The sequence below is a fragment of the Stenella coeruleoalba genome (assembly GCF_951394435.1).
Source record: "Stenella coeruleoalba genome assembly, chromosome: 9".
Lineage (NCBI taxonomy): Eukaryota > Metazoa > Chordata > Mammalia > Artiodactyla > Delphinidae > Stenella > Stenella coeruleoalba.
The window spans coordinates 416,218-437,971 of record NC_137155.1 but is presented as its reverse complement, the minus strand read 5'-3'; the positions used below and the strand labels follow the sequence as shown (position 1 = coordinate 437,971).

The window sequence follows — 21,754 nt, the reverse complement described above, 5'->3', positions numbered from 1 at the left end:
GGCTTTTGCTGCACACATGAGAGTCAAGTCAACAGTGAGCTTCACGGCTAGATGGTCTGGTTGGAGACTGCAGAGTGTGGTATCCAGAAGTTTGACCCCAGGAATCCTGCAACCTTGTGCCCAGGGGGTTTCAGCTTGGCCAATGTGCTGGGTGTGGAGGTGCACAGCCCACCATTCATGCAGAGGTTATACCTTCACCTCTTAGTTTTGCAGGGTGCTCCTGAGGTCAACTTTCGTAGAGCTGGGGGGAAAAAGATAATCCTTTTCTGGACAAGGGCAGGGGTGATGACGAGGGTATAACTGCTTCTTAAAAAGACAGTTAGCCCACTCTCAGATGTGGGGACCCCTCAACCTCATGCTGGGCCCCATTGCACGGCCCCAGCTCTGGCCCTTTCTGGGCCCTTGCAGTAAACATCAGCACCAGCATGCTGTTGGTTCCCCCTACAGCCAGGGTAGCGTGAGTTTTTTCCAGGCCACTGTACCAGTCACCATTTGGCCATCTCCAGATGTTTTTCTCTCAGTGTCTGCTCCCATGTTTTCCTCAGAGGTTTATGCCTTACTTCAATCCCTTCGTGTTCCTATCCAAAGGAGGGCTCAGAGTTAAACAAGGGTGCTCAGCCTGCCTTGTGTGTCATTCAAACCATTAAATGCCATGGTCCTGGAGTTATAAAACACAGAGACTACTCTCCTTTGATGCAAGCCTGATGCCATCCACAGTCAGTGTCTGCAGACACCTATAGTTGAGCTATGTTGGATTTGAGCAGATCAAACCCTGTCTCACAAAAGTGTGCACAGTTGCTCATTATGGAGGGATTTTATGGATGAATACTTCAGGCAAGAATCCTTTAGTAAGAAAAATTACTTCTCATTGTTTTTCTCTAATATTAGTGAATTTATGAACCAAGTGGAATTAAAATAGAATGATAAAGAAGGTGGAAATAAAAGTAGCATGCCTCTAAACAGGCTACAGGAACTATATGAGACTTTATATATATATATAAAATGTGAAATATGTATATTGATATGTCAATATATAGATGAATGTGTATATTATATATAATATATATAATTGAATATATTATATATAATTGAATATAATATATATTAGAAATAATTGAATATATAATATATATTATATAAAATTGTGAGTGCATTATTTAGTCATGATGTATCCAATTCTTTTAATAAATTAATTTATAAATAGTTTAAATGTTGATATTATGATTTTCATTATATTGAATAAAATGACTGAACTCATGAAATCTTTATTTTGTTGTGTTACTATGATTCAAGGAACCTAACAATAAACTTTAGATTTACAGGGTAAATTAACTTCCACCAGTGCGCTCTCCTCTCAAAAATCTTCAATTTTAAAGGGTAGAGAGAAGCAAGAAGAGCTACAATCCTGCAGCCTATGGAACAAAAACCACATTCACAGAGAAATAGACAAGATGAAAAGGCAGAAGGCTATGTAACAGTTGAAGGAACAAGATAAAACCCCAGAAAAACAACTTAATGAAGTGGAGATAGGCAACCTTCCAGAAAAAGAATTCAGAATAATGATAGTGAAGATGATCCAGGACCTCAGAAAAAGAATGGAGGCAAAGATCGTGAAGACTCAAGAAATGTTTAACAAAGACCTAGAAGAATTAAAGAACAAAGAAACAGAGATGAACAATAAAATAACTGAAATGAAAACTACACTAGAAGGAATCAATAGCAGAATAACTGAGGCAGAAGAATGGATAAGTGACCTGGAAGGCAGAATGGTGGAATTCACTGCTGTGGAACAGAATAAAGAAAAAAGAATGAAAATAAATGAAGACAGCCTAAGAGACCTCTGGGACAACATTAAACACAACGACATTTGCATTGTAGGGGTCGCAGAAGGAGAAGAGAGCAAGAAAGGACCAGAGAAAATATTTGAAGAGATTATAACCAAAAACTTCCCTAACATAGGAAAGGAAATAGCCACCCAAGTCCAGGAAGCGCAGTGAGTCCCATACAGGATAAACCCAAGGAGAAACACGCCGAGACACATAGTAATCAAACTGGCAAAAAATAAAGACAAAGAAAAATTATTGAAAGCAGCAAGGGAAACATGACAAATAACACACAAGCGAACTCCCCATAAGGTTAACAGCTGATTTCTCAGCAGAAACTCTACAAGCCAGAAGGGAGTGGCATGATATACTTAAAGTGATGAAAGGGAAGAACCTACAACCAAGATTACACTAACCAGCAAGGATCTCATTCAGATTCCATGGAGAAATCAAAAGCTTTACAGACAAGCAAAAACTAAGAGAATTCAGCACCACCAAACCAGCTCTACAACAAATGCTAAAGGAACTTCTCTAAGTGGGAAACACAAGAGAAAAAAAGGACCTACAAAAACAAACCCAAAACAATTAAGAAAATGGTCAAAGGAACATACATATCGATAATTACCTTAAACATGAATGGATTAAATGCTCCAACCAAGAGACACAGGCTTGCTGAATGGATACAGAAACAAGACCCATATATATGCTGTCTACAAGAGACCCACTTCAGACCTAGGGATACATACAGACTGAAAGAGAGTGGATGGAAAAAGATATTCCATGCAAATGGAAATCAAAAGAAAGCTGGAGTAGCAATACTCATATCAGATAAAATAGCCTTTAAAATAAAGAATGTTACAAGAGACAAGGAAGGACACTACACAATGATCAAGGTATTAATCCAAGAAGAAGATATGACAATTAAAAATATGTATGCAGCCAACATAGGAGCACCTCAATACATAAGGCACTGCTAACAGCTATAAAAGAGGAAATCAACAGTAACACAATAATAGTGGGGGACTTTAACACCTCACTTACACCAATGGACAGATCATCCAAAATGAAAATAAGTAAGGAAACAGAAGCTTTAAATGACACAATAGACCAGATAGATTTAATTTATATTTATAGGACATTCCATCCGAAAACAGCAGATTACACTTTCTTCTCAAGTGTGCACAAAACAGTCTCCAGGATAGATCACATCTTGGGTCACAAATCAAGCCTCAGTAAATTTAAGAAAATTGAAGTCATATCAAGCATCTTTTCTGTCCACAATGCTATGAGATTAGAAATGAATTACAGGGAAAAAAATGTAAAAAACACAAACAGGGCTTCCCTGGTGGTGCAGTGGTTGAGAGTCCACCTGCTGATGCAGGGGACACGAGTTCGTGCCCCGGTCTGGGAAGATCCCACATGCCACAGAGCGGCTGGGCCCGTGAGCCATGGCCACCGAGCCTGCATGTCCGGAGCCTGCTCCACAACGGGAGAGGCCACCGCAGTGAGAGGCCCGCATACCACAAAAACAAAAAAAAACAACAACAAAAAAAACCCACAAACACATGGAGGCTAAACAATACATTACTAAATAACCAAGAGATCACTGAAGAAATCAAAGAGGAAATCAAAAAATACCTAGAGACAAATGACAATGAAAACATGATGATCCAAAACCTATGGGATGCAGCAAAAACCTTTCTAAGAGGGAAGTTTATAGCTATACAAGCTGATCTCAAGAAACAAAAAAAATCTCAAATAAACAATCTAACCTTACACCTAGAGGAACTAGAGAAAGAAGAACAAACAAAATTCAAAGTTAGCAGAAGGAAATAAATCATAAAGATCAGAGCAGAAATAAATGAAATAGAAACAAAGAAAACAATAGCAAAGATCAATAAAACTAAAAGCTGGTTCTTTGAGAAGATAAGCAAAATTGATAAACCATTAGCCAGACTCATCAAGAAAAAGAGGGAGGAGACTCAAATCAATAAAATTAGAAATGAAAAAGGAGAAGTTACAACAGACACCACAGAAATACAAAGCATTCTAAGAGACTACTACAAGCAACTCTATGCCAATAAAATGGACAACCTGGAAGAAATGGACAAATTCTTAGAAAGGTATAACCTTCCAAGACTGAACCAGGAAGAAATAGAAAATATGAACAGACCAATCACAAGTAATGAAATTGAAACTGTGATTAAAAATCTTCCAACAAACCAAAGTCCAGGATCAGATGGCTACACAGGTGAATTCTGTCAAACATTTAGAGAAGAGCTAACACCCATCCTTCTCAAACTCTTCCAAAAAACTGCAGAGGAAGGAACACTCCCAAACTCATTCTATGAGGCCACCATCACCCTGATACCAAAACCAGACAAAGATACTACAAAAAAAGAAAATTACAGACCAATATCACTGATGAATATAGATGCAAAAATCCTCAACAAAATACAAGCAAACAGAATCCAACCACACATTAAAAAGAGCATACACCATGATCAAGTGGAATTTATCCCAGAGATGCAAGGATTCTTCAATATATGCAATCAATGTGATACACCGTATTAACAAACTGAAGAATAAAAACCATATGATCATGTCAATAGATGCAGAAAAAGCTTTTGACAAATTCAACAACCATTTATAAAAAAAAACTCTCCAGAAAGTGGGCATAGAGGGAAGGTACTTCAAAATAATAAAGGCCATATATGACAAACCCACAGCAAACGTCATTCTCAATGGTGAAAAACTGAAAGCATTTCATCTAAGATCAGGAACAGGCAAGGATGTCCCCTCTCACCAATATTATTCAACATAGTTTTGGTAGTCCTAGACACAGCAATCAGAGAAGAAAAAGAAATAAAAGGAATACAATTTGGAAAAGAAGAAGTAAAACTGTCACTGTTTGCAGATGACATGATACCATACATAGAGAATCCTAAAGATGCCAACAGAAAACTACTAGAGCTAATCAATGAATTCGGCATTGCTGCAGGATACAAAATTAATGCACAGAAATCTCTTGCAGTTCTATATACTAATGATGAAAAATCTGAAAGAGAAATTAAGGACTCTCCAATTTAACATTGCAACAAAAAGAAAAAAATACCTAGGAATAAACCTACCTAAGGAGACAAAAGACCTGTATGCAGAAAACTATAAGACACTGATGAAAGAAATTAAAGATGATACCAAGAGATGGAGAGATATACCATGTTCTTGGGTTGGAAGAATCAATACTGTGAAAATGACTGTACTACAGAAAGCAATCTGCAGATTCAATGCAATCCCTATCAAATTACCAATGGCATTTTTTTACAGAACTGGAACAAAATGTCTTAAAATTTGTATGGAGACACAAAAGACCCTGAATAGCCAAAGCGGTCTTGAGGGACAAAAATGGAGCTGGAGGAATCAGGCTCCCTGACTTCAGACTATACTACAAAGCTACAGTAATCAAGACAATATGGTACTGGTACAAAAACAGAAATATAGATCAATGGAACAGGACAGAAAGCCCAGAGATAAACCCACGTACCTATGGTCAACTAATCTATGACAAAGGAGGCAAGGATATACAATGTAGAAAAGACAGTCTTTCCAATAAGTGGTGCTGGGAAAATTGGACAGCTACATGTAAAAGAATGAAATTAGGACACTCCCTAACACCATACACAAAAATAAACTCAAAATGGATTAGATACCTAAATGTAAGACTGGACACCATAAAACTCTTAGAGTAGGAAGAACACTCTTTGAGGTAAATCACAGCAAGATATTTTTTGATCCACCTCCTAGAGTAATGGGAATAAAAACAGAAATAAACAAATGGGACCTAATGAAACTTCAAAGCTTTTGCATAGCAAAGGAAACCATAAACAAGACGAAAAGACAACCCTCAGAATGGGAGAAAATATTTGCAAATGAATCATCGGACAGAGGATTAATCTCCAAAATATATAAACAGGTCATATGGCTCAATATTAAAAAAATAAACAACCCAATCCAAAAATGGGCAGAGGACCTAAATAGACATTTCTCCAAAGAAGACATACAGATGGCCAAGAAGCACATGAAAAGCTGCTCAACATCACTAATTATTAGAGAAATGCAAATCAAAACTACAATGAGGTATCACCTCACACCAGTTAGAATGGGCAGCATCAGAAAATCTAGAAGCAACAGGTGCTGGAGAGGGTGCGAAGAAACAGCAACCCTCTTGCACTGTTGGTGGGAATGTAAATTGATACAGCCACTATGGAGAACAGTACGGAGGTTCCTTAAAGAATTAAAAATAGAATTACCATATGTCCCAGCAATCCCACTACTGTGCATATAACCTGAGAAAACCATAATTCAAAAAGACACATGCACCCCAATGTTCATTGCAGCACTATTTACAATAGCCAGGTCATGGAGTCAACCTAAATGCCCATCAACAGACGAATGGATAAAGAAGTGTGGTACATATATACAATGGAATATTACTCAGCCATAAAAAGGAACGAAAGTGGGTCACTTGTAGAGATGTGGATGGATCTGGAGACTGTCATACAGAGTGAATTAAGTCAGAAAGAGAAAAACACATATCATATATTAACGCATATATGTGGAACCTAGAAATGGTACAGATGAACCAGTTTGCCAAGCAGAAATTGAGACACAGAAGTAGAGGAAAAACATATGGACACCAAGGGGGGAAAGCGTCAGTGGGGTGGGGGTGGTGGTGTGATGAATTGGGCAATTGGGATTGACATGTATACACTGATGTGTATTAAATGGATGACTAATAAGAAAAAAAAATTTTGATAGTGGAAAAAAATAAATAAAGGTTAGAGAAGGAAGGTCAAAAGCACAAGGGTAATTGCATACACAAATTAACAAAAGCTTACTTTTTGGATGGAGCTATTTGTGTGATCAAAGTTTGGCAAACTGGTTAAGTTTCACGCATATTGGGTCAATATGGGGACTCATTTGGTGTTTATTTTATTCAAAGTATAGCAAATACATTTATGAGGCCAAAGTCAATTTTGGAATTTGCTCTGTCATCTCTTTCTCACCTCTTTGTTTATCTCTCTATCTGAATCTATTCGGCCCTTTGATTAGCCTGTTTCTTGCCTAAGGGCTCCCCCACCAGAGTTAAACACCTTTTGGGTTTATAGGGCAGTACTGGCAGCTAGCATAGCGCTGTGCCCCGGAGGACACCCAAAGATGTCTGGAGAATAGTTGCTACTTGAACAGACACTTGCCTCCGTTTACTGTAACTGAACACCCATTCATTACAACCTCTGTGTCTGTTGTTTTCTTTACAGGGCGTCTCGAAACAATGTGAAGGAGAAGAAATTTTCCTAGGTCAGTTTATATATAATAAAACAGGAACCACCGTTCAAACATTTGCGCTCCAGGTAATGAGACCCTTGGGAAAAGATAGGGTATCAGTGACTCCATCCCAGGGAGGGATTTGTTGGGATTGCTTGATGCAAAGTGGTGTGTGTGAGAATAATTCTGACAAAAGTATGCGATAAGCAAAGCTTGTCTGAATTTAAATTCTTAGCTCCAATCATGTACATAAGTTTTAATGCAAAAAATAGGCAAATATAAAATTTATTTCTAAGCCAAATTCGTCATCATTTGCTATCACTTATATATATATATATATATATATATATATATATATATATTCTCTTTCTCATCCTTATCTTACTTATTAGATTCCCTTGATAAGATTAGGTGTGATGGTCACTATCATCTTCCTTCCGTAAAAGGGATGGGGATGATGATGGTACAAAATGAGATGGTTGGGGGCAGAGAGGAACTTGGAGAGAATAAATATTTAATACCAAATAATATAAGTAACACTTCTCACCCTAACTCAATGGGGAAAGAATACCAACTGGTAACTTAGAAACCCTTGAAAGTCATTAAGGCATATGAAATATATTTAATCATTTCTCATTAGTCACAGGAAGTAATGAAGAGATGCAGAAGGCATCTCAAACCATGTAAAAACAAGTGTGTTACTACACTTCTCGGCCAATGGTGAGAAAATCTAAGCTGAAAGCAGTATATGTGTCAGAAATGAACGTACTTGTAGAGTTTCACATTCAGTTGTTTACCCACATCCCTCCCTGGGGCAGCCAACAAGGAGCACCATGGAGGCTGGACAAGGCAGTGAGAGGCCTCGAAGTATAGACCACCATGTTATCTCCCTCCCCTGTATTTGCCTTTTTATGAGCTCTTTACTTACAGTAGCTCGTTACATCATCCATTAGACTGGTACTTGAAAGCACTTGACTTAGAAGGAAAGACAGTGTTTTAATTTTTTATTACATCAGCATGACTCAGGGTTCTTTGAGAAGGTTTATTTTATAAGACATTAATTTCAATCTTTTCTGTATTTTCAGCATGAAGTTCCTGAATTCTTATTATGTATGAAACTTAAAATCCTTAGCAATTGGGGACACCCGAAGTATACTTGTTTATATAGATTCAGGGTTCATGGCACCCCAAGAGATGACACCTAGAAGAACTGGTGCAGAAGCCCATGACCACATGTCCAAAATATTCAAGTGATTCCCTTAGTTTACACCACACCTATAGGAATCAAAAATCAGAAGTGAGAAAGAAACCTCCAAGTGGTTCCTACCTGCCAGTAAAAAGTGAATGAATTTTACTAATAAAAAAATAAAAAAGTAAATTCAATCTCTCTGCATTACTGTGTTTTTTAAAAATTTTTAGCCACAGGGCATGTGGGATCTTAGCTCCCCAACCAGGGATCAAACCCACACCCCCTGCAGAGGAAGCTCAGAGTCTTAACCACTGGACCGCCAGGGAGGTCCCATGTTAGTGTAGCTTCTGAGGATGAATCATGTTGTTGAAGCACTGAAAAATGAGTTTGCATTTAGAAGAAGATGGTATTTTTCAACAGTCTTTCACATAATAGCATCTTTGCCTTCATTTATTATTCATCCATACCGGGAATGGATGTTTGCTGTTAAAACTGTTATTTAACACTGATCTGGATACACTGTCAGCACAATTAGAGAAGCTAATAAAATTAGAGGTAAAAATTAGTGAGGAAGTCTGACCATGACTAATTTGCAGATGACTTGATGAATTCCTTGAAATGCAATAAATTCGATTAAAAAATACATTACAAACACAGATGGAGACAAAATTATCATATATAAATCAAAATCATTCATAAATGCAAACCACAACCAGTAAGAGGATATAATTTACAAACGCCACAACAAAGATTTAAAAAAATCAAATGAAAGAATTAAACTGTATGAAGAGCCAATGAAAGAGAAGTGGATAATGAAAAAAAGACTTCAATAAATGGAAAGACATAACTCATCTGTGGATGCAAAAACTTCACTGTCAAGAAGTCAGTTCTCTCTAAATTGATCTACAAACTCAATTTGATCTCAATTAAAAGCCAGAAAAAAAGTATGGTATTTACGAGACAATTATGGAATATTAAGGAATTGTTTTTAAAAACAATAGGTTATTATGGTATTATGATTTTGTTACAACAAAGAATTCTTATCACTTAGATTTATAATATATGTTTTAAAATTTACAAATGAAATGATATACCTGGGATATGTTTCAAAATAATATAGGAGGAAATGGGTGGGAGGATCAATGAAAAAGATTGGTCATGAAATGATCATTGCAGTCAGGTGTTGGTCCACAAGGTTTCACTTAATACTATTCTGTCTACATGTATATATGTTTGACATTTTCAGTTTTAGAAAGGTTTAAAAAGATTAAAACACATATGCATAAGAAACCAAAGGGTTGTGTTTTCAACCAAACTGACTCTAAAGTTTCCATGGAAATATAAACTTAGTGAGAAGCTAGGAAACCCCTGAAATTAAGACAATCAACAAAGGGAAATAGCTCTAAGACTGTTATACTGTGATTTACAGTAAGAAATATACATTTGTTTTTCTCCCCAGTTTATGGTGCAGAGCTCCTAAAACCCTTGGAATTTCCTGAGCATAAGAGTGATCAAGGTGTCTTTGTTGTGTCAGTGAGGTGACTTTGGGGAAGGATGGGGGCTGGTTGCCAGGAGAACCAACCACTGATTAGAGAGTTGGAAATTTCAGTCTCAACCCTCGACATCTGGGGACAGGAGAGGAGCTGGATGCTGAATCAAATGCCAAAGGCCAGTGATTAAATCAAATCAATCACGCTTATGTAAGACACCTTCATAAAAATCCAAAAGGATGGGGTTTGGAGAGCTTCCGGTTTGGTGAACCCATGGAGATTAGGGAACAATGGCCAGCTCTGAGGCAGTAGGGAAGCTTTGAGCCCCTTCATCATGCCTTGCTCTATTCATTGCTTCCATCTGGCTGTTCCCGAGTTATATCCTTTTACAATAAACCAGTGAGTAAAATGTTTCTCTTGTAACTAGTAAGTAATGTAACTAGTAATGATTCTCTTGAGTTCTGTGAGTGGCTCTGGCAAAACATTCAAATCCAAGGAGGGGATCATGGTACCCCAATTTACAGCCAGTTGATCAGAAGCACAGATGACATCTGGACTGTGACTGTCATCTGAATGGGGGGGGCAGTCTTGTGGGACCTGTGGGGTCTGATGCTATCTCCAGGTAGGTAGTGTCAGACTTGAATCATAGGACACCCAGCTGGTCTTGGAGAATTTCTTGGGGTGGGGGAAAAAGCCCCACACATTGGAACTGGTGTCCCAGAATTATTAATGACATAGATATAAATAATTTAAACTGTGTGACACTGGAACATTGACAGACCAATGGAACAAACAAAAATTTCTGTTTCTGATATTCAGAAATAGATTAATATCTATGTTGGAACATAGTATATATGATAAAGATGGCATCTCAAAAGGGATGGGAAAAAAAAATGGCTTGGAACAATTATCTCCTCATTAAGAAAAGAACATTGCATCCATACTTCTCAGTTTGAAACATGATGAATTCCCAATATGGGAAAAGATTTACAGGTGTAAAAAAAACATAAAAAAAATAAAAATATAACAAGAAAACTTGGAAAACTCCCATATGGCATTGGATAGAGGAACACCTTTCTGAACATGACTCAGACTTCAGGAGTCACAAAAGAAAAAAAAAAAGTTCTACTACATCAAAACGAAACACAGAGTCACCCAACAAACGTCTGTCTTCCCCCTCCTGGGTGGAGGAGCCCCCTCCTCGGAGCACGAGCCCCAAGCACTGTACCTGACACTTCTAACAGGCTCCACAGATGTCAATTTTTTAAAATTATGAAATGTATTGAAGTATTTTTCCTTTAACATCTAAAAGATGACAAGAGTCTTTGAAGAATTGTTTAAGCAAAACCCACCCTTAAACTAGTATAATTCTCGAAAGAGATTCACTCATGCCACCCCTGCAGTATGCTTTCCCTCATTTTACAGTTTTCCCATGTAAAAGAAAAAAAAAAGACAAATATTGCCCATCAGGACTGATGTAGAATCTCTGAGCTATGCCAGTATCTTTCCCCTTGGGTAATTTTTCCAACATTAACTGGTAACAATAGGACTGCAAATAGCCTTCCCCTGGGACTGCAGGGGGAAGCAGGCACCTGACAGACACTGGCAGATGCAGCTTTGGGTGACAGCTACTAAATGCATGATACTTATCTAGGTGGAGTTTACCATCTCTGCAGCTATAAAAAGGTTAGTTCCTTACTTCCAGCTCCACACCCTGACTGATGTTTTGTATGCTTCACTCATTGTATTTCCGTTTTCAAGATGAGGGCATTTCCTTGCACAATAAACAAACATAATGAATAACATCAACACTGCTCCCCGGATCTTATAATCATATACATTAGAAAACTATGTATTAGCTAGACAGACAACAATATGACTACACATTGCATTAGAAAACTCAGTACCACACAGGCTTCTAGAGAGCTCTGGTGACCTCATTCCTTGCCTTCAAAACGTTTGGAAGAAATGTAAGGAAGTAGTGTCAATATATTTAATTATCAATACTGAAATTATTGAATTATTTTTTCTAAGAAGCATGCAAAAAGTCCATTTTTATTGATTTATAATCATATTATCGTATGGATTATGACCTTCATAAATAAAGATGGATCCAGGATGGCATGCCTCTCTGAGAGATGGTATGGCACAGAGCAAACCACAGCAAAAAGGTCCAAAAGATTGAAGCAAGACACAGCCTCATTAGTGTAATGAAATTCAACTCAGTTCATTAAGTATGTATTGATTATCAACTAATACCTATAATTAGAGAGATATCAAAATATAAATTAGTTTACTTTGGTAAAATTGATCCAAATACATTTATAATCATTTCAAATGCTTTAAGCTTGCCAATTCTCCCTGTACCAAAGACTATTATCTAGTTTCTGGACCACCAATCTTTGCTACTCTTTCAAGAATGGGAACCAAGTAACAATAGCACTTGAGTCCTAACGACAGGCTTAGCCTGAATTATTAATTTGCCAAACCTATTTAGGAAAACTGCAAGAAAACATAAGATTCCTATTATCTTTCAAGAAAAGATCATTTCAACTTAATTTTATATTTGTTGGGTCAAAATTCCCTATATTATTTGGGCCTTTGTGCAGAATGTATACTGACGTATCTTCTTAGGAAGTTTAAAAAAAATCTTTTTTTTTTTGGTTAATATTGCCAAAGAGCTTTAATTTTTTTCCTCTTGAACAAAACAACTCATCATCCATGGTTAGACAATTTTCCCCACAACACCCAACACCATTGATGTTGTTATGACTAAACAAATCGGGTTTTTTATTTTATGGCAAAAAAATAAGTGATTTGAAGTAAATATCAATATATTATGAAACATTGTTTACAAAGCTTACTTAGCATTTAATCATATTCATGACCTCCATAGCAACCACCTCATTTAATGATTTATCTATTTTAAAATTAACTTGTGAAGTACTAAAAAGCATGTTTTGTTACTAAAAAATTTAAATGTGACATTAATCACGTTTGGCTTGGCAAACACTTGTAACAATGTAGATTGGAGTCTACCTTGTGCTATAGTCTTAAAATAGGCAGAACTGCTTATAATTTTCGTATTTTGCACTTTTAAAAGGATCTGTTATTACTGTTTATCATATCTTGATTCTATACACCAAGATAAAAACAAGGTTGTAGGTTTCTATTTGCAAAGCACATTAAAAATAAAACATTCTTAACAGGGACAATCTTGTCTCTGAAAAACCAAGTTGGAGACAATTGTTCTATTTCTCATTTTGTTTTTCAAAATTCTACCACATTATTTATATCATTTGTGCTGTGAGATTTTTTAAAATTAATTAATTAATTTGTGGCTGTGTTGGGTCTTTCTTGCTGCATGGGGGCTTCTCACTGTGGTGGCTTCTCTTGTTGCAGAGCACCAGCTCTAGGCGTGGGGGCTTCAGTAGTTGTGGCACGCGGGCTCAGTAGTTGCAGCGCAATGGGCTCCAGGTGCGTGGGCTCAGTAGTTGTGGCACGCGGGCTCAGTAGTTGCAGCGCAATGGGCTCCAGGTGCGTGGGCTCAGTAGTTGTGGCTCGCAGGCTCTAGAGCGCAGGCTCAGTAATTGTGATGCACAGGCTTAGTTGCCCTATGGCATGTGGGATCTTCCCGGACTAGGGCTCGAACCCATGGCCCCTGCATTGGCAGGCGGATTCTTAACCACTGCGCCACCAGGAAAGCCCCTCTGCTGTGCGATTTTTTTTAACAGGCTCTAGTGAAGTTCATCTTGAGATAAGACTACAAAATTACCACTTAACATCAGTGTTCTTTAAACATCCTGCGTTTTGCACAGTTTAAAAGTTTAAATTTGAAACAATTTCACAGCATCATCCAACGTGGTCCCGCACCGCTGGGGTACTAGTGCGAACGTCTGAGCCGAGGGAGGTTCTAAAACCCCCCTACCCCAGAGAGGTGTGTATTTAAGCGGTAACTCTACTCAATACTTTATAAACAAGGGATTGATTTTATTTCTCATGTTGTAAAAAAGAATTGGAAATAGGGATCACGGAGGTCAAACTTCAAATCGTCAGAACCACTTCCGGTACCTGCGGGCGGAGGACGCGTCACTTCCGGCAGAGGTCGCGTCACCCAGGGGCGCGACCCGAAAGCCCTCCTCCCCTCAGCGGCTGGCGTCAGGCTGAGCCAGGCGGAACCCAGGCCAGCGGTGGCGTTTCTGGCGGGCAGCGTAAGGCTGGGGTCCCTGGAGTCGGCCGCCTACGGGCGCCCCGCACGGGCTGCGTCCCGCCATGAAGTTTCGGGCTAAGCTCGTGGATGCGGCCTGTCTGAACAACTTCACGCGTGAGTGGGGGCCGCGTCGGCCCAGGGCGGCGGGGAGGAGGGCAGAGGGGAGGGCGGGAGGCCCGGAAGGGGCAGTGCAAGCGGCCGGGGCCCCGCGAGGAGGATGGGGGCGCGCTGGGCTGGCGGGCCGCTGGAGGATGGGGCGGGCGCAGGTGCCGAGGGTTGTCCCTGCAGATTGAGTCCTATCTCGTGTCTTTTCTTAACCCGGCCGCTGGCGGCACAGACACCTTTATCTGGCGCAGACCGCCCTTCACAGCCCGGCCCCGTTGGTTCCCCCGCCCCCTGCGGCGCCTGGCCCTGCCCCGATCCCTGCAGCACCCGGCGGCCCCGAGTGGACGTGGGAGGGCTGAAGGCGGCCGGTAGGCGCCAGTTCACTTCCGAATATCTCGGTTTCCTTATTCCAGCCCTGATGGCTGGTGATGTGAACGGCGCAGGGTTGGTGGGAGGCTGGCGTGACCTCAGCGGCATTAAAGGCTTCCCGGTGGGTACCAGCGTAAACGTGATTTTCCCACCGGCAAGCTCGTCGGGCCGAACTAGGAGTTCTGCGAGCTAAGTTAGCGTCTGGGATACTTGGCGTGCTTCTTAGTAATTCCTTACTCGAATCCTTCGCTGTAGGAGTTAGTAACATGATAGCCAAGCTTGCCAAAACCTGCACTCTGCGTATCAGCCCGGATAAGTTGAATTTCATCCTCTCTGACAAGGTGGCCAATGGAGGGGTGAGCATGTGGTGTGAACTGGAGCAGGTGAGCGGAGGCTCTCTGAGGCCTGCAAACCGCCCCCACCCTCGCCCGCCACGAATGCCGCCGGAAAGAGCACAGATGTCCCCCCTTTTTCTTCCCTTAGGAGAACTTCTTCAGCGAATTTCAAATGGAAGGTGTCTCCGCAGAAAACAATGCGATTTATTTAGAGCTAACATCGGAAAATTTATCTCGAGCCTTGAAAACTGCCCAGAATGCCCGAGTCTTGAAGATCAAGCTGACTAATAAACACTTTCCCTGCCTCACAGTTTCTATAGAGCTGGTGAGTACGACGGGAGCGTTCCTGAAACTTCCCAGAGGATTCAAAAGTAGTTATAAGCCTAGGCTTTCTAACAGTATGTGGAAAGCTAATTGGTTTTATTAAAATGAAAGATCTGCACGTCAGTATTTGTTTTCCCTTGGAGTCATGTCCTCCTCATGTTTAAATAGCATTATGATCCCATAATATTCAACGAGGATACTCCTTTTCCTATGAAATAACACTTCTGCGTCTTTCTTCTCTATCTGCGTAATCCCAGCATCTCCATTTCTTTTACTGGTTTTGTCACCTAGTCTAGAAACCATGGTTTCTCTCCATTTTCACTTTTGAAGCATTTGTGTGTCCCTCCCCTATCCCACGCCTCTGTTGCTGACACCTTTAAAATGACCTCTGGTTCTCGAGGAATACATCTTTCTTCCACGCTACTACCAGATGAATCCAACGCGCAGCTCTCTTCAGGACACATCTACCCCACAGGCTGTCACTGCTCACAGAATGAAGTTCACTTTTCCAACTTACTGTCCGAAGCCCTTGACATGTGGCCCAACCCATTGTAGAGCCAAATTGCAAACACCTGCCCTCTGAGTGGTTCCCCAGGTGTGTCCCGTTCTTTCCCAACTCCCAGGCTTTGGGGATGCTGGGTCTTCTCCTTGGAGTCTCTCCTCTTACTCTTTGAAGCCTTAACTTCCTTTAGCGCCAGTGCTGCCTCCTCCCTGGCCTTCCCTCATCCTGGCACCTCTCCTCCTTGTGATTTGTGGACTTTATTTTTCGGGTGAGTGTTGTATTCAGTTTAATGCTCTTTATGGAAGAGGATTTCTCAACTTTTTTTTTTAATTGAAGTATAGTTGATTTACAATGTTGTGTTAATTTCTGCTGTACAGCAAAGTGACTCAGTTATACATATGTATGCATTCTTTTTTTTTAATATTCTTTTCCACTATGGTTTATCTCAGGGTATTGAATATGGTTCCCTGTGCTATACAGTAGGACCTTGTTGTTTATGCATTCTGTATGTAATAGTTGACATCTGCTAACCCCAAACTCCCAGTCCATCCCTACCCCACCCACTCTCCCCCTTGGCAACCACAAGCCTGTTCTCTATGTCTGTGAGTCTGTTTCTGTTTTGAAGGTAGGTTCATTTGTGTTATGTTTTAGATTCCACATATAAGTGATACCATATGGTATTTGTCTTCCTCTTTCTGACTTCAGTCACTTAGTATGATAATCTCTAGGTCCATCCATGCTGCTGCAATGGCATTATTTCATTCTTTTTTTATGGCCGAGTATTATAACATTGTATGTTTATATATACCACGTGTTCTTTATCCATTCATCTGTCGATGGACATTTAGGTTGTTTCCATGTCCTGGCTATTGTAAATAGTGCTGCTATGAACATATAGGTGCATGCATCTTTTTGGATTATAGTTTTGTCTGGATATATTTTCGGCAGTGGGATTGCTGGGTCATATGGTAATTCTATTTTTAGTATTGTGAGGAACCTCCATACTGTTCTCCATAGTGGCTGCACCAAAACTTACATTCCCACCAACAGTAGAGGAGGGTTCCCTTTTCTCCCTACCCTCTCCAGCATTTGTTATTTGTAGATTTTTAAATTATGGCCGTTCTGACTAGTGTGAGGTGGTAGCTCATTGTAGTATATTTTGAAAATTAATCCCTTGTCGGTCACATCATTTGCATATATTTTATCCTATTCTGTGGGTTGTCTTTTGGTTTTATTTATGGTTTCCTTTGCTGTGCAAAAGCTTGTAAGTTTGATTAGATCCCATTTGTTTGTTTTTGTTTCTATTTCTATTGCCTTGGGAGACTGACCTAAGAAAATGTTGCTATGATTTATGTCGGAGAATGTTTTGCATATGCTCTTTCCTAGGAGTTTTATGGTGTCAATGTCTTACTTCTAAGTCTTTAAGCCATTTTGAGTTTATTTTTGTGTATGCTGTGAGGGTGTGTTCTAACTTCATTGATTTACATGCAGCTGTCCAAGTTTCCCAGCACCACTTGCTGAAGGAGCTGTCTTTTTCCCATGGTATATTCTTGCCTCCTTTGTTGCAAAGATTAATTGACTCTAGGTGTGTGGGTTTATTTTTGGGCTCTCTGTTCTATTCCATTGATCCATATGGCTGTTTTTTTGTGTCAGTACCATGCTGTTTTGATTACTGTAGCTTTGTAGTATTGTCTGAAGTCTGGGAGGGTTATGCCTCCTGTTTCATTCTTCTTCCTCAGGATTGCTTTGGGAATTCTGGGTCTTTTATGGTTCCATATGAATTTTAGGGTTATTTATTCTAGTTCTGTGAAAAATGTCATGGGTAATTTGATAGGGATTGCATTAAATCTGTAGATTGCTTTGCTTAGTATGGCCATTTTAACAATATTAATTCTTCCAATCCAAGAGCATGAGATATCTTTCCATTTCTTTGAATCATCTTTAATTACCTTTATTAATGTTTCATAGTTCTCAGCATGTAAGTCTTTCACCTCCTTGGTAAGGTTTATTCCTAAGTATTTTATTGTATTTTTCTTTGATGCAATTTTAAAAGTTTTTTTTTTTTTTTTTTGCTTTTTTACTTTCTCTTTCTGATATTTCATTGTTAGTGTAAAGAAATGCAACAGATTTCTGTATGTTAATCTTGTATCCTGCTACCTTGCTGAATTCATTTATCAGTTCTAGTAGTTTTTGTGTCAAGTCTTTAGGATTTTCTATGTGTAGCATCATGTCATCTACATATAATGACAGTTTTGCCTTTTCCCTTCCAATTTGGATGCCTTTTATTTCTTTTTCTTGTTTGATTGCTGTGGCTAACACTTCCAGTAATATGTTGAATAGAAGTGGTGAGAGTGGGCATCCTTGTATTTATCCATATTTTAGTGGATAGGCTTTCAGCTTTTCATTGTTACTATATTGGCTATGGGTGTGTCATAAATAGCTTTTGTTATGTTGAGGTATGTTCCCTCTATACCCACTTTGGTAAGAGTTTTTATTATGAATGGATGTTGAATTTTGTCAGATGCTTTTTCTGCATCCATTGAGATGATCATGTGGTTTTTGTCTTTTCTTTTGTTCTTTTTTAAATTTTTTAAATTTTTAAATTTTTTTTATTTTTTGGCTGTGCTGTGTGGCATGCGGTACTTAGTTCCCTGACCAGGATCAAACCCATGCCCCTACAGTGGAAGCATGTAGTCTTAACCACTGGACCGCCAGGGAAGTCCCAGTCTTTTCTTTTGTTGATGTGGTGTATAACATCAGTTTGCGTATGTTGAACCATTCTTGTTAACTTGGGATGAATCCCACTCGGTCATGGTGTCTGATTTTTTTACATGTTATTGGATTCGGTTTGCTAATATTTTGTTGAGAATTTTTGCATCTGTGTTCATCAAAGATATTGGCCTGTAATTTTCATTTTTGCTGGTATCTTTGTCTGGTTTTGGTATTGGGTCAATGGTGGCTTAATATAATGTCTTTGGGAGTGTTCCCTCCTCTTCAGTCTTTTGGAAGAGTTTGAGAAGGATCTGTAAAAGTTCTTCTTTGTATGTTTTGTAGAATTTGCCTGTGAAGCCATCTGGTCCTTGACTTTTGTTTGTAGGGAATTTTTTTTTTTATTACAGATTTTATTTCACTTCTAGTGATCAGTCTGTTCAAATTATCGATTTCTTCTTGATTTGACTTTTGGTGGGCTGTATGTTTCCCGAAACTTGTCCATTTCCTCTAGGTTGTCCAATTTGTTCAAATATAATTGTTCATAGCAGTCTCTTATGTTTTTTTCTGCAGTATCAGTTGATAGTTCTCCTTTTTCATTTCTTATTTTGTTTGGTTTCTCTCTCTTTTCTTCTTGGTGATCCTGGCCAGACGTTTGTCAATTTTGTTTACCCTTTCAAAGAACCAGCTCTTGGCTTTATTGATTTTTTCTATTTTTTTACTCTCTATTTTATTTATTTCCCCTGTGATCTTTATTATTTCCTTCCTTCTGCTGACTTTAGGTGGTGGTCTTTTTTTGATTCTTCTAGGCAGTAGGTTAGGTTGTTTATTTGAGATTTCTCTTGTTTTTTTGAGGAAGGCCTGTATTGCTATGAACTTCCAAGAACTGCTTTTGCTGCATCCTTAGATTTTGTATGGTTGCGTTTTCATTGTCATTTGTCACAAGGTACTTTTAAATTTCATTCTTGATTTCCTTCTTGACCCATTGGTCTCGTAGTAGCATGTTGTTTAGTCTCCATGTAATTGTTTTTTTCTCATTTCTTTTGCTGTGGTTGATTTCTATTTTCATGCCATTGTGGTCAGAAAAGATGCTTGAAATAATGTCTGTACTCTTAAATTTGTTGAGGTTTGTTTTGTGCCCTAGTATGTTGTCAGTCCTAAAGAATGTTCCATGTGCACTTGAAAAGAATGTGTTTTCTTTTATTTTTAATGTAATGTCCCCAAAACAACAATTAAGTGTAGCTGTTCTGTTGTATCATTTAGGATCTCTGTTGCCTTATTGATTTTCTGTCTCAAAGAGCTGTCCACTGATGCAAGTCAGGTGTTAAAGTCTCCTACTATTATTGTATTCCTATCAGTTTCTTCCTTTATGTTTGTTAGTATTTGTTTTATGTATTTGGGTGCTCTGATATTAGTTGCATATATGTTGACGAGTATAAAGTCCTCCTCTTGTATTGATCCTTTTATCATTATATACTGTCCTTATTTATCCTTCTTTATGGCCTTTGTTTTAAAGTCTGTTTGGTCTGATACGAGTGGTGCAACTGCTACTTTCTTGTCAATTCCGTTTCCATGAAGTATCTTTTTCCATTCCCTCACTTTCAATCTTTGTGTTTCTTTTGCCCTGAAGTGGGTCTCTAGTGTTTTTTTTTGGCCACACCATGCCGTGCTGTGTGCAGGATTTTAGTTCCTAACCAGGGATCGAACCTGTGCCCTGTAGTGGCAGCACAGAGCCTTAACCACTGGACTGCCAGGGAAGTCCCTGAAGTGGGTCTCTTGTAGGCAACATATTGCAGGCTCTTTTTTATCCAGTCCGCCACTCTGTCTTTTGATTGGAGCATTTAGTCCATTGACATTTGAGGAAATTATTGATAAATATGTATTTACTGCCATTTTAAACCTTGTTTTCCAATTGATTTTATGTTTCTTCTTTGTTCCTTTATTTCTCTTCTTGTTTTTCTTTTTGTGGTTTGATTCCTTTTATTTTATGCTTGTGTTCTGTTCTTTTTGGTTTTTGTGAATCTATCGTATGTTGTTGGTTTGTGGTTACCCTGTTTTTCAAGTATGTTAACCCCTTTCTATATCTACTTGCTTTAGACTGATAGTCATTGTAGGCTCAAACACATTTAAAAAAAATCTACATTTTCTAATTCTCCTCCCCTACGTTTTATGAATTTGATGTCTTTACATCTTCATGTTTATTCTTTTAGTTTGTTGTGGTTATCATCGCTTTCACAGATAGATTTAAAAATTTTTTTTTCTTTTTAATTTGTATGTTGGCTTAAGTGATTTACTTTCCATTTGTTATTCCCTCTTTCCTATAGCTTGTTGCTTCTTTTCTATTTAGAGAAGACCTTTCAATATTTCTTTTAGGCTAGGTTTAGTATCACTGTATTCTTTTAGATTTTGCTTGTCTGAGAAATATTTTCTCCTCCTATTCTAAATGATAATCTTGCTGGGTAGAATATTCTAGGTTGCAGATTTTTTTCCCTTTCAAGACTTTGAATATATTTTGCCACTCCCTTCTGGCCTGCAACATTTCCATAGTGAAATCAGCTGATAGCCTTACGGGGGTTCCCTTGTAATTAACTCCTTGTTTTTCTCTTTCTGTCTTTAGAATCCTCTCTTTAACTTTTGCCAGTTTTTTTTTTTTTTTTTTGCAGTACGCGGGCCTCTCAGTTGTGGCCTCTCCCGTTGCAGAGCACAGGCTCCAGATGCGCAGGCTCAGCGGCCATGGCTCACGGGCCCAGCCGCTATGCGGCATGTGGGATCCTCCCAGACCGGGGCACGAACTCGTGTCCCTTGCATCGGCAGGTGGACTCTCAACCACTGTGCCACCAGGGAAGCCCAACTTTTGCCATTTTAATTGTGTCTTGGTGCACATCTGTTTGGGTTCACCTTACTTGGGACCCTCTGTACTTCCTGTACCTGGATATATGATTCCTTCTTTAGGTTTGGGAAGCTTTCAGCCATAATTTCTTCAAAACATTTTTGATCCACTTTTCTTTCTTCTCCTTCTGGAATCTGTATTATGCATTGATTGGCATGCTTTATATTATCCCATAGATCTCTTATCTTGCTTTCATTTTTTTTTTCTTTTGGCTTTCTGTCTGTTGTAATTGAGTGATTTCCATTATTCTGTCTTCCAGCTCACTTGTTCATTCTTCTATGTTATTCATTCTGTTATTCGTTGCCTTGAGCTCAGCTTTCATCTCGGCAAATTAATTTTGTAATTTTTCTTGGCTCCTCCTTGTTGTCTCTAGTTCTTTTTTACAGTACTCTGTCTGCACTTCTGTCAAAAGCCTTTCTTAATACCTTCACTATTATCATCACCACCTTTTTGAACTTTTTCTCTGTTAGACTGAAGAAGTCT

At 38.9% G+C, this 21,754-nt stretch overlaps 2 protein-coding genes across 3 annotated transcripts in view; both read left to right on the top strand.

Annotated features, from left to right (window-relative positions):
• The window catches only part of SUN3 (Sad1 and UNC84 domain containing 3), a gene marked incomplete at its 3' end in the record, with an annotated part of 31,180 nt that extends 22,827 nt beyond the window's left edge, over positions 1 to 8,353 (top strand). Inside the window, exons 7-8 of the mRNA XM_079932281.1 lie at positions 7,142 to 7,234; positions 8,234 to 8,353. Coding sequence (XP_079788407.1) covers positions 7,142 to 7,234; positions 8,234 to 8,353 — 213 coding nt within the window. The remainder of the gene's footprint in view (positions 1 to 7,141; positions 7,235 to 8,233) is intronic.
• A 5,487-nt stretch (positions 8,354 to 13,840) lies between these two features.
• HUS1 (HUS1 checkpoint clamp component) overlaps positions 13,841 to 21,754 on the top strand; it is a 31,394-nt gene continuing 23,480 nt past the window's right edge. Inside the window, exons 1-3 of one of the 2 annotated variants that reach the window (XM_079931338.1) lie at positions 13,841 to 14,151; positions 14,767 to 14,894; positions 14,995 to 15,171. In XM_079931338.1, the coding sequence (XP_079787464.1) occupies positions 14,100 to 14,151; positions 14,767 to 14,894; positions 14,995 to 15,171 (357 nt within the window). In that variant the 5' untranslated portion in view covers positions 13,841 to 14,099. The remainder of the gene's footprint in view (positions 14,152 to 14,766; positions 14,895 to 14,994; positions 15,172 to 21,754) is intronic. The other variant, XM_079931337.1, reaches the window with a different exon arrangement.